At 37.6% G+C, this 16,285-nt stretch overlaps 1 protein-coding gene across 7 annotated transcripts; it reads right to left on the minus strand.

Annotated features, from left to right (window-relative positions):
- Window positions 1–500: 500 nt before the first annotated feature.
- LOC140190435 (ADP-ribose glycohydrolase OARD1-like) lies at window positions 501–16,180 on the minus strand. 7 transcript variants are annotated; one of them, XM_072247036.1, is made up of 6 exons: window positions 16,080–16,180; window positions 6,534–6,597; window positions 5,693–5,852; window positions 3,704–3,762; window positions 2,779–2,891; window positions 501–1,046 (listed from the first exon to the last, which is right to left on the minus strand). In XM_072247036.1, the coding sequence occupies exons 2-6, from the start codon at window positions 6,567–6,569 to the stop codon at window positions 944–946; spliced, it is 471 nt and encodes a 156-aa protein (XP_072103137.1). In that variant the 5' UTR covers window positions 6,570–6,597; window positions 16,080–16,180; the 3' UTR covers window positions 501–943. The 7 variants fall into 7 exon arrangements, with proteins under 7 accessions (XP_072103137.1, XP_072103120.1, XP_072103110.1 ...); XM_072247019.1 differs by lacking the exon at window positions 16,080–16,180 and adding an exon at window positions 15,585–15,997 and having other exon boundaries at window positions 5,693–5,846; XM_072247009.1 differs by lacking the exon at window positions 16,080–16,180 and adding an exon at window positions 15,585–15,994.
- Between the last annotated feature and the right edge of the window lie 105 nt (window positions 16,181–16,285).

Genomic DNA, 16,285 nt, shown 5'->3' on the forward strand with positions numbered 1-16,285 from the left:
CTCTCCATATTACAGCAAGGACAGAGCTAATGCATAAAAGGTTTGCAAGGATGGTGCCAGAAGCAGGAAAATACAGCATCAGCAAAAACTGGCACTCTGGAAAAGACTCAAAGATGATCCAACAGAGATCTTTAGAATTATGAAGGGATTTTTTAGGATAGTTCAAGAAGCTTATATTGTTGAGGGTCAAAACATGAGAAAGTAAAATGAATACAAAACAGTCCAGTAATGAATCAGAGCGAAATTTTTTTACTTGCAGTGCTGAGAATGTGGTGCATGCTTGAAATAAAAAGCTCTGATAAATTTAACATGGAAAAGTATGAGGAAGGAATGAACCAAAAGCAATGTCAAGGGTGCAAAGTGATAGGATGGGAGAAAATCCATGTTAAACAAATACCAACAAGACATGTTTAGGTAAAATGGCCTGCTTAAGTGAAATGAAACTGAATCTAAATAACAGGAATAAAACTATCACCACAATAATTCCATGGCAACAGCAGTTTCAACAAAAAGTTTTAATTCTCAAATTTATACAGTAGGGAACATGTGAACAGGTTCATTGACATTGCAAGTTCGAACTCATGCAAAATCAGTTGCCACATTAATAAGTCTCAGACTGAAGGTTGTTGAATTGCCTCACGTTTCTGATATGAAACTGAACAAAAATGAACTGCCCATCTTTCCCCATATATGACAATCCACTATTGAAATTATGAGGATACACTGCATTGAAATTTGTATTTGAATATGGTGGCTTTGCTAGCATGTTAAAGACACCAGGAAATTTAGACCTGCCAACAGAATCAAAAAAAATGTAAACCATCAAATAACAGGAATCAAACAGGTACCCAACGAAAATACCTGTCAACATTTTATCCTTACCTGTCCTCGACAACGAGTAAAGAATACTAATTATAGTGTTGTACATATAACAAAGTTATTCTCACAAAGAGTACACTGTGATTACAATATTTGTGCTCTTAAAGACTTCTTCAATGATCGCAGAAACTTTGTCCCACTCCAAGTTATCCAGGCCACATCCGATCCTGCAGAGTAAATGGCAAAGCTCTTAACAGACCCAGATACTAAGCTAACAAACAAATTTTACACATGTAATGAAAAGAAAAGCAGTAAGCAAACATCTGACGCCTATTACTGAGCCTCAGAAATATCAGGATAGATGATCAGAGCTTCTGAAAGATGCATGAGATGCTAGCTGAGAAGTGTAGGAAGATAATTTCACTGTGCAGGGCCAAGTTGCCCACAACTGTGGCCAGTGGTAGAGGAATTAAAGTCAGAACAGCAGGTAGCCCGACTCAACTTTGGACAGGGAAGCTAAGTCTGAGGATAGCAACCAGAAAAATCTTCCCACTTTGTTGTGGGAAATCAATAGAATGAAAAAAAAACCCTGGAATCTAAATGTATAGAACAAATGAGGACATGATGTTTGTTGTATTACCCACTAAGATTAAAAAAATTGCAGTATACAAATTATATACCATAGGGACATAACATAGATTTAAGTTAACTGATGGATGAAATAGCGAGTTGAGGTAAAAACTGGAGTGGAAGTACGGAACTCACTGGCTGAAAAAGAGGTAGAAACCCTCATCACTTCAGCACTTGAGAAGCAGCAACAGATAAAGCTGGGAAGCAGAATAACTTCAATGGCTTGTTTTTTGCCAAGTAACTTCAATGCCATATTTTTTCCTGATTCTAAGATAACCTTGGAACTTTGGGTCTTAATGGAGTGAAACAAAAAAATATTAATATGAAATACTAAAATGTTATGGCATATCTGCCATAACAAAAGACTGATGTGACAAGCAGCTCTTATTAGCTTTAGTTGTTGTTTCATTATATTTAATTATGCATTCATTACATTCATATCTGTGAACAGAACTACATCTTTAAGGAAAATAATAACAGAACCAAATATCTCTTGGTGGTTTCTCATTTTAAAATTTTATTTCATCTGACTTTCTTTAAGCTACAATGCTTTTAACTAGCTCTCCACTAGTATCACTGCATCATCAGTGCTCAGCCTACTTGAGGGCACCTGTCAGCTCTCAACATGCTAACCGTTATTTTATAGCAATACTTTTTCATTGCACTCTACATCTTCCTGTGATTGAAACAGTTAATGGTTCTGAAAAGTTTTTTTAATAGCCACTGTGTAGTCACTTAAGTTTGTAGAGAGGTGATCTTTCTTTGCTATATTTCTGCATAGTCACATCGTCCTGTGAAATACCCATCTCTAAGTCTAATAGTGATCCATAGTACTAATGCCTCTAATTCAGTTACTTTCCCCAAACAGTAAGGCTGATCAATACCTCTACCTTATCATTTCCTGTCAGTCACCTTATGTACCAACACTCCTGCACCTAGGACATAAAATCAATCTACATACAAGCTACCTTTTGTATTTATATTTATTGTTTTTTTTTTTTTTAAATCACTGTTCTTTATCTTGTTATTTTGTGCTGAATTGGATCCGGAGTAACAACTACTGTTCTCCTTTACACTTGTGTACTGAAAATTACATTAAATAATCTTGAATCTTAATATGCCTTTCCCCTTGTCAAAATAACTTTGCAGCTCTATCCTCCACTACCCCCACAACCTGCTGGGTGCTTGCGTTCATAAAACTGACCTCCAATGTATCCTACTCTCCCAAATCTGTTAGGGTTGAGGCCAGAAAAGACAAAGAAAGACAAACAGACACAACTTAAGGAAACGCAATGCTCAAACTAGCAATAAATGTGACCATCATTTTACTTAGGCATTGAGATCTTCAAAATTCCATTAGCCAAGCAGTGGTCCCTCATGGCCTTGAGGCTTTTCTGTACAGCATCATAAGTAGGCTTATCTGATGCCAGCTTTTTGGTGATCTACAAAAATATTCAATCACAATATCAGTCAAATGTCCATTAACTATCTACATAAGTAATTATGATCAGGAAGTATACAAGTAAAGATTTTCTAGGAATTGTGTCTAAATAAATTGAACCACCTATGTTAAGTATATATTAGAATATTAGATACCAAAAACTCACTAGCAAAATTAAGTTAACAGGTATCAAGACAACTCTCATTAAAACATGCAAAACTGTTACAGACTTGATAGATGCAGGGTCACACACCTTGGTCAGCTACCTACACCTAGTGGTCACAGCTTTAAAAAAGCTAGCCATTAAGAATAGTGATTTTTTGGTATTCTTTACCCAAGGCCTATAGAGTCTCAGTTAAGGTTAACCAAGAGATAAATTTTAGGTATTAATGAAAAGATATGAAACTGAGACAGGGAAGTAACATTGTTGTAAAAGGATTACCTGTGGCCATATTGAATAGCAGCAGAGACATTACCCATTTATGTTTCTATTTTTTAAATTAACACTTGAATATCATATTTGTAATTAGGAGTTGGGCCTTTGAGGATTTCTGTTTAAATCTGGAATTAATCTTAGCTAGCTTAGCAGTAAATTATTTTTAAGAGGGATTACAGAAGAATTTCATCTGCTAAACAAAAATATTGAAAAATCTTTGGCATCTGCAGGTTATTACAACTCAGAAAATAGAATATCAAAAGGCACACAATGAAAATATCTACATTTCCAAATTATTCTGCATCTTACCAAAATGCCTAAATAAATTAAATGAGCAAATTAAGATCTCTGTTCACAATAAAAAAGAGATCGATTACCAGATAATAGATGCACCTCTGATCTTTCTTTAGCACTGCAACATCCCCAATTTTTTTCTCTGTAAAGAAAGATACCAGTTAAAAACTGAATTCAATGACCCAATGCCAAACCAATATGAGTGAAATCATATTATGTGAGCAGATACAAGCTTGACTCCCAAAGGTTTTAAATAGTGGGATCCATTTTCAATTTTGTTATAAAATTTTCCAATTTCTGTATTATGATTGTTCCACACAGTGCAGCACAAATTGAGATAGTACAGCTACAAGGAGTTTTAAAGACAGTTATTGTGCAGATAAAGTAGTACAATAAACTGGAAATTTGTATTGAAAGAGAATGTTGGAAATGCTCAGAAGGTCAGGGTGTACAAGTGAAAGCAGATTTAACATTTTCCATCACTCACAAGATAGAGATATACTTTTAATTGAAATGAAGTTATTTATCTCCATGCATTATACTGGAGTCCTATTTTGTAGTGTGCAATCTTAAGTGAATTAGCAAAATATTTGAAGCTTTCAACCTATCTTAAATGAATTAAGCAGTTAAGAGTCACATATGAAATTCACATTTGGGAATATACATATCCAACAAAAAATGTGTAACATTATAATGGGTCTAAATGAGTCAGTCAAGCTAAGATTTAGCAGAAGTTTCCTTCTACAAGCCTCATGAACAAAATCTGATATACATCTCTGAATGGCCATACTTTCACTTTTACTTTAGATTTATTGTACATTCGGCTTGGTATATTGCAGAGATACCAGAAGTTCTTGTAAATTATTACGGAAGTCAAATGACTCACAAATCTATAGAGTTTTTCAGCACAAAAACAAGACCCTAGGCTGAACCCGTCCATGCTGACTGACCACAGCCAATCCATATCCCTGTGCTTGGCCCATATTCGATGAAATCTTACCTCTCCTCATACGTGTCCAAATGTCTTTTAAGCCTGTACTTGTACCTACTTCTACCACTTCCTCTAGTTCCATAAACCCTCTATCTCCTGTCCTCAAAATCCTTGTGAATCCTTTTCCCAATCTTTCCAGCTTAATTACATTCTTCCTATAGCTGAGCAATCAGGACTGTATTAGGTAAAAACTCTCCAACTCACTCTCACCTTCTCCAGTGGGTATCTATCCCACTTACCACAACTAATATTAAACTATGATTTTTCCAAAGTAACCAAAACAGTGCAGTAAAGGGCTCAAACCCTCTTTGACCTTCAGAATCTACTTCAAACCTTGTTAGAATTAATGAATCTTGTACTGCCCACTAAACCAATAATAAGCTCATTTCCTTTTAGTTCAATTGTAAAATTTGATTTATAATGCAACACGTTATACATAGGAATTAAATTATTCAAATTACTCAAATTACTACTCAGTAACTACTTTCTGCTACAGGTTATCAGAACTCAATGCTGAAATGAAATCTCAATGAATATCTATCTTTCCAATGTTCATTGAACTATTTTCAGTCATTTTAAAATTTTTAATTCAAATTCCAGTATTTTGCCTTTCACTTTTTTTGTTTGCTTTACAATTTCTCAATGAAGAATTCAAAACTACCCAGGCAATCCCCATTGTAATTTTGGAGAAATTCAAAATTATTTTAAAAAACTTTGAGGCAAAAATGTACTATCATTTATCATGTGGTTAAGATAGTTGGGGACTTGTATAGTAGACTAAAACCAGAAAATTTGAGAACCGAATGTAAAAAAGATTTTATGTAGATAACGTTACCAATTAGTGATAGGGGTAAATAAAATGATGCCAACATTTAACAGGTTAAAAAGGTGTTTCAAAAAAGGAAGGAAATTAAAGAAACAAAATAAACATGATTAGATTGAGAATTAACATGGAGCATCTGAAATATCACTATTCAACTGACTGTAGAAATACAAATTAACCAAGTAGATCTGCGAAAAAAGGGAAAGCCTGTCTATTCCTACGATGAAAGGTCATTTCAAGTAATACCAGTTTTCTTACTCTGATTCTGCAGCTCCTCGACACCTCCATATTTCCACTTGAACCAGACCGCTATCCCTGCCTCCATGTCACAATCTTCGCTGATGCAATGTGCCAGTGCATCCTTCTCTGGGCATGAGAACAGATCACCTTGCACATAACAGATCTTAAAGCCCTGTAGCTACCGATGAAAAGACATTGTTACATGTTCAGAGTACTTAAAATTGTTCCTGCTCAATGTCTTACTTTCAGAAGACTACTTTTTGACTGAGACCATTTTGGGGCACAGGGACATAATATTCGACAGCTACAGACACTTACGAGAATATATTAAAAAAAGTTCAACATTTCTTCATTCAAATCCTCCATTAAAACATTTTTAGAATAGTATGTTCCTTCTTTACTGTGCTTTTATATATTTCAATTCAAAATACTAGCACTTTTTAAAAAGCTTAAAATGACTTAGAATGATCAGGCATACACAATTAGTGGCCTTCACAGAGAAAGTACAGATCAGTCAGTTGGGGGGGGGGGGGGGGGGGGGCTGACACGATGCATTTGGAATCACATTCTTGCTAGATCAGATGAAGACGCGCAGTTAGTGTAGCAATATTACACCGCTAGCAACCCGGGATCAATTCCGCCACTGTCTGTAAGGAGTTTGCACGTTCTCCCCGTGACCGCATGGGTTTCCTTCAAGTGCTCTGGTTTTCTCCCACATTCTAAAGACATACGGAATAGTAGGTTAATTGGTCACATAGGTGTAATTAGGCCAGAAAGGCCTCTTACCATGCTGTATCTTTGAACAAGAAAAAACAAATATGGATCATGCAGTGAATTGGTCAATGGGATCCATACTTACATCGCCCTCCAGTGGCTTGTCTGCAGAACTAGCCATTTTTTCTTTTTCTTTCTGTTCGTCTGTCCTTCATTAAAAGGCAAAGTAAATATTTTGTTAACTGATTTATTAATTGTTATTTTCTGTTACATCTCTATAGTGTCATCCTCAACTTCAGTCAGAAGGCAGGTAGATTCAATTAACATGCAAGAGACTTGAACTTAACATCTAAACTGTTACTTTAGTACAGGTATTGTACTGAGGCTGTTCTAAACTCGAAGAGGGAATTGCTTTCAGCTAAAATTCAGAGTTGGAGTTGAGGGTCCATTCATGCTCTTGGTAAGTTAATTTATTTTGAAGATAACCAAGGTGATTCTAGTTTTATTGTTGCTTTACCCCTCAACCAATCTAACAAAAATAATTAGGTTAGTGTTGTGGGATCTTTCTGCACACATCTACTACTTGGGTTACCAACTTCTTTCTAATATCCCGAAACCCACTTTATTATATTTTTGTCTTCTGATCATCCAGAGAAGAAAACTATAGTTTTTACAGATAAAATTTGTTTGTTTTTTTTTTAAAAACTGATCTACTATTTTCCCTTTGTAGAGAGACAGCAATAGTATCTGTTTCGGACACTATGAAAACTTCTGCATGGTAAGATACAACTGTCATCGTATCAGATTTTAATTTTTTTTTATTTTTATTGAATTTTTTGAAATACTCAACTAACCGTATCAACTGCATTTTCTTCCCAATAGTCTTTCAGAAATTTTAGTTTGATGTATTTTGTTTACTTTGCAATTCTGCTTCTGAACCGTAACCATCATTGTTGCTTCATTGCTTTCATCCTCCTACCCAGTCAGTATCCTATGAACAGCACTTTTCTGAAAGCACTGCCATCTGTCCTCACCTTGTATTATATCCAGTAATTGGCTCCCCATCTACAATTTTCTTTATAGCCCTTCTGCTCAGTCTTTAAAACTTCTTGCTTATTGCAGCCTATACAAGACTCCAAATGGAAATACAATGGCTGCTCATGAAGCCACACAATCACTTCCACAGTAAGATTGTTCATTGAAACTAATCCTCTGTTACATCTTCAAATAACGACAAATTTTCCATGTTCATTAGTCTTTTCACATCCTACATTATTTTCCAATCTAGAATAAACTGACCAATAAGATTCCTCTCCTTACACCATTTGGATTATGCAGCCTCTTAATTGTCTATTATTACAAAATAAACCAACCACCTTTTTCTGCTCTGTTTTATTATTCTTGAACTCCCTTTAACAGCAGGAATTCTTGCAGCTAAGGGAACCAGAATACCTACAACATTATGGAAGGAAGTTCTGTATCGGATCAGCTCCCCTCCCAGGTGTTTGCCAAAAACAAATGAACAATGTTGGCATTTACTGACCATCTCCAATTACCACTGAACTGAGGCAGCTGTTAAGATGCATTTGGAATCACATTCTGGCTAGATCAGATGAAGGCAGCAAATAAGATTTTCATCAATCATATGGGCTCATATTATCAAGGAACTTGTATATTTTTATTTAATTGCCAGTTTTCCCAATTAAATTCCCTATCTGCTATTGTGGAATTCACAACTGTCTCTTGATCAACAGTCCCAATCTGTGACTGTTATTCCAACAGGAAATTAATCACTTTTCTACTGCTGTTCACACCTACTATTCTACTGTTCCACATCTTGTTCATAGTTTACCTTATAATATACAGTATAAGGCAAGCTATGGACAAGAAGCAGCCAATTTAACATAGGAAAATGATCTATCTGAAGGAGTCCAGAGCACAAAAAAGTATTTGAGACAAGACAGACATTCTCAAAAGCTCAATCTTTACTCAACAATACTATGGGACAGTCACTAAATAAATTCTGTACTATTAAAGTTAGTGAAATTAAGGACGTTATAATCTATGCTTATGCAAATACTCATTAGGAAGGCCGTAAAGCATAGGTTAACTCAGTCTTCACAATCAGGAAATTCATAGCCAGTTTAGCTTTCAGTGTGCATATTTTATCATAATTATCATTATCCATACAAATACTTAGTTTTTACAGCTGAAGCATTCATTTCTACCACTGTGGGAAAAATGCAAAAGCCTTGAATCACACTGGATGTCAGAGTATTACTGGGAAGCCCAAATGACACCACACAAAGACCAGGGAGCACTGCATAAAGGCTGCTGGACAGCTGCAACAATCACAAAAGTTTAAACCACTCCTTAATGAGTACCATTAATAGAAAAGTCAGCAGCCATTCATAGCAATCACAAAGAGGCTGAATAGCTTTTGAATACCTCTGGTGCTTTAAAAAAAAGACACGCAACAAGGAGAACACAAATACCAATATTCTTAATCTTAAAGAAAAGCACAATGAACTCCACAAAAGAGAATGGGAACAATTCCACATTCCCATTAGAAGGAAAATCACAAATGCAGCCTTCGAAATATGGCATCGGCAAGTTATGAGTATGGTGACTCTATAGGGAATGCTAAGGCATTTAAATTCCTTATACAGTAACTACACAAATCTTTTTGTGGCTTTAAAACTCTTTACGATGCCTTATGGTTTAGAGCAGGAGGTAAATGGACCTCTTGGTTAATGATAGTGGTTCATGGCGTAAAAAAGGTTAGGAACCCCTGGTTTAGAGTTACTACATAAATGCAAGTTTGCCCTTAATCTCTGCTCAGTAATATTATTAGAGAGGATAATGTTATTCCTTTGACAGTCTGCACCAGAGTCTGCCTTAAGAACATGAACAACAATCAGGTACCAGATTTTTGACAACTCTGGTCTAAAAACATACTGATGAAAGTAAATTGTAGTAATTAGATTAGTTCAACACACACACACAAAATGCTGGGGGAACTCACAGGCCAGACAGCATCTATGGGGAAAAAGTACAGTTGACGCTTTGTGCTGAGACCCTTCGGCAGGTTACCTGCCGAACTTTTTCTCCCCATAGATGCTGCCTGGCTTGCTGCATTCCTCCAGAATTTTGGGTATGTTGCTTGGATTTCCAGTATCTGCAGATTTTCTCATTTGTAATTAGATTAGTTCTGCATTTTTAATTTTTCCCTCAATTTTATTTTAAATTACCATCTGATTTTCTAGATTTTGTTTAGTTTTATTACATTTTCACAGCACTTTGTCTTCTGTATTTACACATCTGGTTATCCAGAAGGCTTTCAGAACAGACCCAACAGTAAACAGCAAACTCTTTTCCAGTCTACTTCAGTTTTAGCTCTATAGTCCTTTTTCTGACACAGCAAAATGAGAACAAACCAGACTTGTTTCAGTCTTAACTGACAAAGCAAAAAACTTATTGATCACAACCAGATTCCTTAACTTTACTTTCTCTATTACTCCTTCACTATCACTGCTTTACACAATGTTTGTTCACTTCAACAGTTACCTGCCTGTAGCTGGGGGACCAGAATATCCCAGGTGTTGTCTCATTGATGGTTTGTACAGTTATAATATGACATTCCAACTATAGTAATCAATTATTGACTCATGAAGGCAGGCATGCTAAATGTTTTCTTCACCACTCTGTCTGTGTCGCCACTTTCAGGGAATTAAGACCCTGGGTTCTTATAGCTCCCTGTTCCTCTCCAACTCCAGGGCCCTACCATTTACTATGCAAATTCTTCTCTAGTAATACTGACCAGAATGCAACATCCCGCATTTGTTCGGTCAACCAAGATGAGCATACCTCCTCAGCTCAGTGACTTGTTCCACCACACCTTCAGTAAAACAATTTTAATTTCTCCCTCCAGCACCAGATGCTGTACCACTCAATGCTCAGACACCCAGTAAGGGCAAAATGTGACATGGCATGTAATTCTGCAATTACTAACTTATGAGATGAATCTACTCCCACTTACCACCTTAGCTCCCTTCCCCTTCTCTTGCCTGCCCTGAAATTGTGTCAGCCACCTTAAGTACCAAAATCTGACTCCTGGTTTTAGATTTGTGCATCAGATGTAAATTGAAGCATACAATGAAATGCACTGTTTACATTATCAACCAACACACCTAAATATGAGTTGGGGGAGCCCACAAGTGTTTCTACACATTCCAGTGCCAATACAGCAAGCCCACACGTTCAGCAAAACAACACAAGCAGCGACAGGACAACAGCAAAACAAGCTCCTTTCACGCACTCACACACACAAGAGCAATAGGGGGGGGGGGGGAGGAGGGGGGAGCAGATTCTGCTCAAACCTGCACTACAAAATCAAGACACAATGCCAATTTCCTATCTTATCCTCAGATCCCATCATTCCTCTAATTTACAAAAGCCTATTTTTTTCAAAAAACCAAAGCATTATTATAGCTATTGATTTATTAACTTTATCCAGTCATTTTCAATTAATGAGAAAAGGAAATAAGAAAATTTCAAGGGTACTGTTGGGTACAGTTCAAATAGAACCAGCTCCTCAGGAAGTACATGCCAAAAAGCATTACAACATTGTTCTTTTAAAAACAGTACCAAGCAGGATATAGAAGCACCAATAAATTAAGTTCTGAGTAACAGAATCTGATAATCTACACCATTACAACTATCACAACGCACAGATATGGTCATAAAACTAATCTTCGGAGCTTTTCATAACTTTCATATTTGTTTGCTGGAAATTATCATCCTTTCACACACAATCTATCCTTCAATATTAATATAAAATCTTAAAGTGAAATCAAGGTTGAGGGAGTATCTAATATCTAAGTAAGTGAATGTCTGTTATCAGGCCTCCACTATATGAGCTGATGTATTAAGCATACAACCAAGGGTAAATCTTTGGCAGCAGGAGAAAATTATCAACACAGAAAAATAAATGTGTTGCCTTTCTATTAATAACTCACTGAACGGAACAGTTGACTTCCTCTATAATGTCTTGAATTCCTAGTTAGAAGAATTAGCAAGGTTGCCAAAAAAAACCAGAGTAACAGGCTCAGTAGCTAAGAATTCACAAGACAATCAAGATTAGGAAGCAGTGAGACTTAAAGAAAACATATCCAACACAGATCCCAGAAAAGTTCATGCATTTTTAAAATCAGCGATTCCAGCTTGAAACAATAGCCTTGCCAAGACTCAAAAGTAAATTTTCAGTTAAAGTGAATAATAACTGGTTAAAAACCAGAATTATTTGCAGCTATAATGCTCTTGAATAAACTTCTTGTACTTTGAAGATAAACCCTTGATTTCACAACCACATCATGGCCCTTGGACCATACTGTGCATCTGCACAGCACTAAAACCATGTTCTGTATTCTGTTACTGCTTTTCTACTGTACTACTTCAAAGGACGTATGTTTTCAGTCCATACCAAAATGGAGTAGAATTAGGCCATCAAGTCTTCTCTGCTATTTCATTACAGCCGATTACACTGCCTTCTCCCAGTAACTACTGCTGCTCTTACTAATCATGAACCTCCACGATAAATCTACCCAAATGACACTGCCTCAGCAGCTATCTGCCACAATGAATTCCAGGTTCACCACCCTCTAGCTAAAGAGGTTCCTCCTTGTCTCTGTTCCAAGGGGATGTTTTTCTGTTCCGAGGCTGTGCCCTCACACTCCCCCTCTATATGAAACATCCTCTCCACATCCACTCTATCACAATATTCAATAAGTTTCAATGAGATTCCCCCAAACTGTCCACCACACACATTCTAAACTCAAGTACAGGTCCAGAGTCATCAAACCCTCATATGTTAACTCTTTCATTCCTGGGATCACTCATGAACTTCCCTAGACCTCCCACCAATGCTAGCAAATCCTTTCTTAGATAAAGGCCCAAAACTGCTCACAATACTCCAAGTGTGGTCTGACAAAAGCCTTATGAAGCAAAGATGTGCTGTTGAGGCTTTATATTCCAACCCTCTTGAAATGAATGTTAATATTGCTTGTTCTCCTTACCACTGACTCAAACTGCACATTGATCTTTAGGAAATCCTGCATGAGGACTCCCAAGTGCCTTTGTACCTCTAATTTCTTAATTTTTGGCCCATTTGGACAGCAGTCTAAATCTTTATTTTTTCTACCAAAGTGCTTGACCATTCACTTCCCTACACTACCACTTCTTTGCCCATTCTAAGCTGCAACCTCCCTGCTTCTACAACACTACCCACCAGTCCACTTATCTCTGTATCATCCACAAACGTGGCCATAAAGCTATCAATTCTATCATCTAAATCGCTGATACATAACATGAAAAGAAATGGCCCCAACTTCAACCCCTGCAGAAGATGACTATTTACCAGCAGCCAATCAGAAAAAGACCCTTTCATTCCTACTCTTTGCTTCCAGCCAGTCAGCCAATATCTTTTCTGTAAATACCATGGGCTCTTATCTTGTTTGGCAGCTTAATCTGCAGCACTTTGTCAAAGGCTTTCTGAAAATCCAAGTAAACAATATCCACTAACTCTTTGTACATATCCTGCCTGTTATTTCTTCCAACAATTCCAAGATTTGTCAGGAGAGGTTTCCCCTGAAGAAAACCATGCTAACTTTGGCATGCTATATCACATACCTCCAAGTACCCCAAAACCTCAGCCTTAATATTGGACTCCAACATCTTCCCACCAACTGAAATCAGGCTAATTGGCCTATAATTTCCTGTCCTTTTTTTGCCTCCCACACTTATTAGAGTGGAGTGTAATTTGCAATGAGTCTCTGGAGCCATTCTAGAATCTTGAAAGATCAATACTAATGCCTCCTCAATATCTTCAGCTACCTCTTTCAGAACCCTGGGGTCTAGTCAATCTGGTCCATTATCCACACTTGCTTCTACTTTTTATACACCTGAAAAGCTTTTGGTATCTTTTTATATTATTTTTGAAATTATCTGTAGGCCAACTTGCAAAACCATAGTATTTCAGTACATGTGACGATAATAAAGCAATGCCAATAATAAGATTGGAGATATTAAACTTATGTGCAACGAAGAATTAGAAAGACAGCTACCACCACAGTTGAGACTCAAGAGACTGGAAGATCTCCAGTAGTTCAGGCAACATCTGTGAAGGAAATTAACAGCTGACATTTCAGGTCGAGGCCTTCTAGAAGACAGTGGTCAATATTACGTACAAACAGCAGACATAGATTTGTGAAGACTTAATCAGATGAACAATTAGTTCACAGAAAGGTAACAAACAGCATAGATGTGGGGCATTTCATTCACTGAGTCTGTGGTGCAGCTGTGTAAGAGCAGACCAGCTTGTCCAACTCCTTTACCCTTTCTTGTGAGCTCTACTTTTTTGTATTTTAAATACATTGAGTCTGAACACAACTCCATTCCCCAGGCATTTCATTCTGCATTCTATTTTTTTCCAATAAAAAAACAATTAGTCAAAACATTTTCATTCTTATACTTTCTCCCAGGATGCAGTCTGATTTGTTGAGTATTTCCAGCACTTTTTGTTTCGCTCTTAACTAACCAGACCTGTTGTCATCCCAGTTTGAGCTCCCCTTTACTAATTGACTGTTTTTACCTTAGGGCAGAGGTTTCCCAACATTTTTTATGCTATGGACCAATACCATTCAGCAAGGGGTTTGTGGACCCCAGTTTGGGAAACCCTGTCTTAGAGTGATCCTTACCTTTTACCTTTAAATCCTAATCTATTTTCTGCTTTTGTTGACATAGTGGATAGAGTAATGAGGGCATTGATAATCAGAATATTTAATATCCACAAAAATATTTAATCAAAATGCAAGCCATTTGGCAATGAAAAAATACTCAATACCACACTGATTGTACTCACGCCTTTAATTCAGCTCAGTACTGGCTACTGAATTTTGTTGGCACTTGGAGCATGGTTTGGACAAAGCATCCTTCCTTACAATTTAATAACCAGCACATTTTGCATGTAGTTAGCATTAGTAACTTTGCAAGTGACCTGTCAATCTTAAAAGAAACTCGATTTCTACTTTCAGGAATAGGAGAGCTCAGAAGAAAACAAACATTTTTGTATTATAATCTTTACTATAAATCTTGGGAAATTAAGCCAGTAGTGAAGTCTGAGCAAAGTCCCAGAAACACCTTTTTTTTTCGCTTATTGGATCAGAATTAAATGATAGCTATAAAGCCAAGACAACTACATGATTTTGAATGACTGTATAATTTAACATCTACCCAGAAAGGGCATTGAGGTTCTCAAGCAACACGTTCACCATACAAGGCAAATCTGACTGATGATAAGCTACATTTTAAAAAGCTGTACAAGGAAAATTAAAAGTGTTAAACCGTTTACAAGTTTGAGGTTCTTAAAATCTACCCAGCGGGCTTCACGAGGTAAATGAAGTCAAGAAGTGGGGCCAGTGAAAGTGAGAGTGGGAGACATCTTGAGGGGAGGGGTTAACGAAAATGAGCAGTGATTGTATTTTGGATTATTTTTGTTTAAATTTATAGCTAACAGTCAAGGCATTGCTCAATATACAGCAGGATAACAGCAGTAAATAGTCTCGGGTTCCATTCGAAAGTCAGTCTACCGTCCTCTCAACCTACACATTTGTGCGTATGTGTGTTCAGGGGAAAAAGGAAGCTGTCGATCGCCATTGTGAAAATCGTGTATTTGCATCTTCCTCAAACACATTTGGTCCCTCTCTCATCAAGATAATGTGCTTTTTGTTAATGGAATTAACTAATTCGACGTCCCTTTTATTACTACAAATTCATATTTGCGGGGCGCGGCGGGGGGGGTAAATGATTCAGAGAACGCGAGAAATATTCTTGGAGCTCGAATCTCGAAATTAACACTACTCCGACAGATTAATTACATTGCGTGAAGTAATTCACTCTATCCCTCGGTGGAAAGGCCGCGAATTAAATCGCCAGGCCATTTCCTGCCGGCGCCATTTTGTTAGCACAATGACAAAGCGTCACCCGACTTCTGTTCCGCACTCGCATCTTACACTTCGTGCACAATACACACAGCCCGCAATCACCAGCAAACTACAACTCCATTTTTTAAAAAAAAGATGCACAACAACCTAAAAACGCACGAATAAATACACTCAGTGGCCACTTTTATTAGGTACACCTTGGAACCCGGTGTGGTCTCCTGCTGCTGTAGCCCATCCACTTCAGGGTTCGACGTGCTGTGCGTTCAGAGATGCTCCTCTGCACACCACTGTTGTAACGCGAGGTTATTTGAGTTACTGTCGCCTTCCTGTCAGCTTGAACCAGGGTAGCCATTACCCTCTGACCTTTCTCATTAACAAGGCGTTTTCGCCCACAGAACTGCCGCTCGCTGGATGTTTTTTGCTTCTCGCACCATTCCCTGTAAACTCTAGAGACTGTCGTGCGTGAAAATCCCAGGCGATCAGCAGTTTCTGTGATACTCAACCCACCCCGCCTGGCACCAACAATGATTCCACGGTCAAAGGCACTTAGATCACAATTCCTCCCCATTCTGATGTTTAGACTGAACAACAACTGAACATCTTAACTATGTCTGCATGCTTTTAAGCATTGAGTTGCTGCCACATGATTGGCTGATTAGATATTTGCATTAACGAGCAAGGCAGAGGTGTACCTAATAAAGTGGCCACTGCGTATCAGCCGGAGAGGCACTAGCCCCGCCCACGCGCCGCCATCACTCCGGTAAATATCAATCCGCGCGGAGCGGTTTGCGGGCCTATTTTCTTTTCCAGAAGAGTCCTCCGACCTCGCTGTCAACCTAACCTGCTACCGGAACTACTACGTCAGGCGTAGGCGGGGACCTGAGACTGATTGGCATTC

This window comes from Mobula birostris, chromosome 2 (genome assembly GCF_030028105.1).
Source record: "Mobula birostris isolate sMobBir1 chromosome 2, sMobBir1.hap1, whole genome shotgun sequence".
NCBI classification, from domain to species: Eukaryota; Metazoa; Chordata; class Chondrichthyes; order Myliobatiformes; family Myliobatidae; genus Mobula; species Mobula birostris.

Coding starts and splice junctions, on each gene's coding strand:
- LOC140190435 (XM_072247009.1), bottom strand. CDS start 15,955: ATGGGGAGGAATTGTGATCTAAGTGCCTTTGACCGTGGAATCATTGTT. Junction 6,598..15,584: donor AGACCACACCGGGTTCCAAG/GTGTACCTAATA, acceptor CTTTTAATGAAG/GACAGACGAACAGAAAGAAA. Junction 1,047..2,778: donor TTGAAGATCTCAATGCCTAA/GTAAAATGATGG, acceptor TTTACTCTGCAG/GATCGGATGTGGCCTGGATA.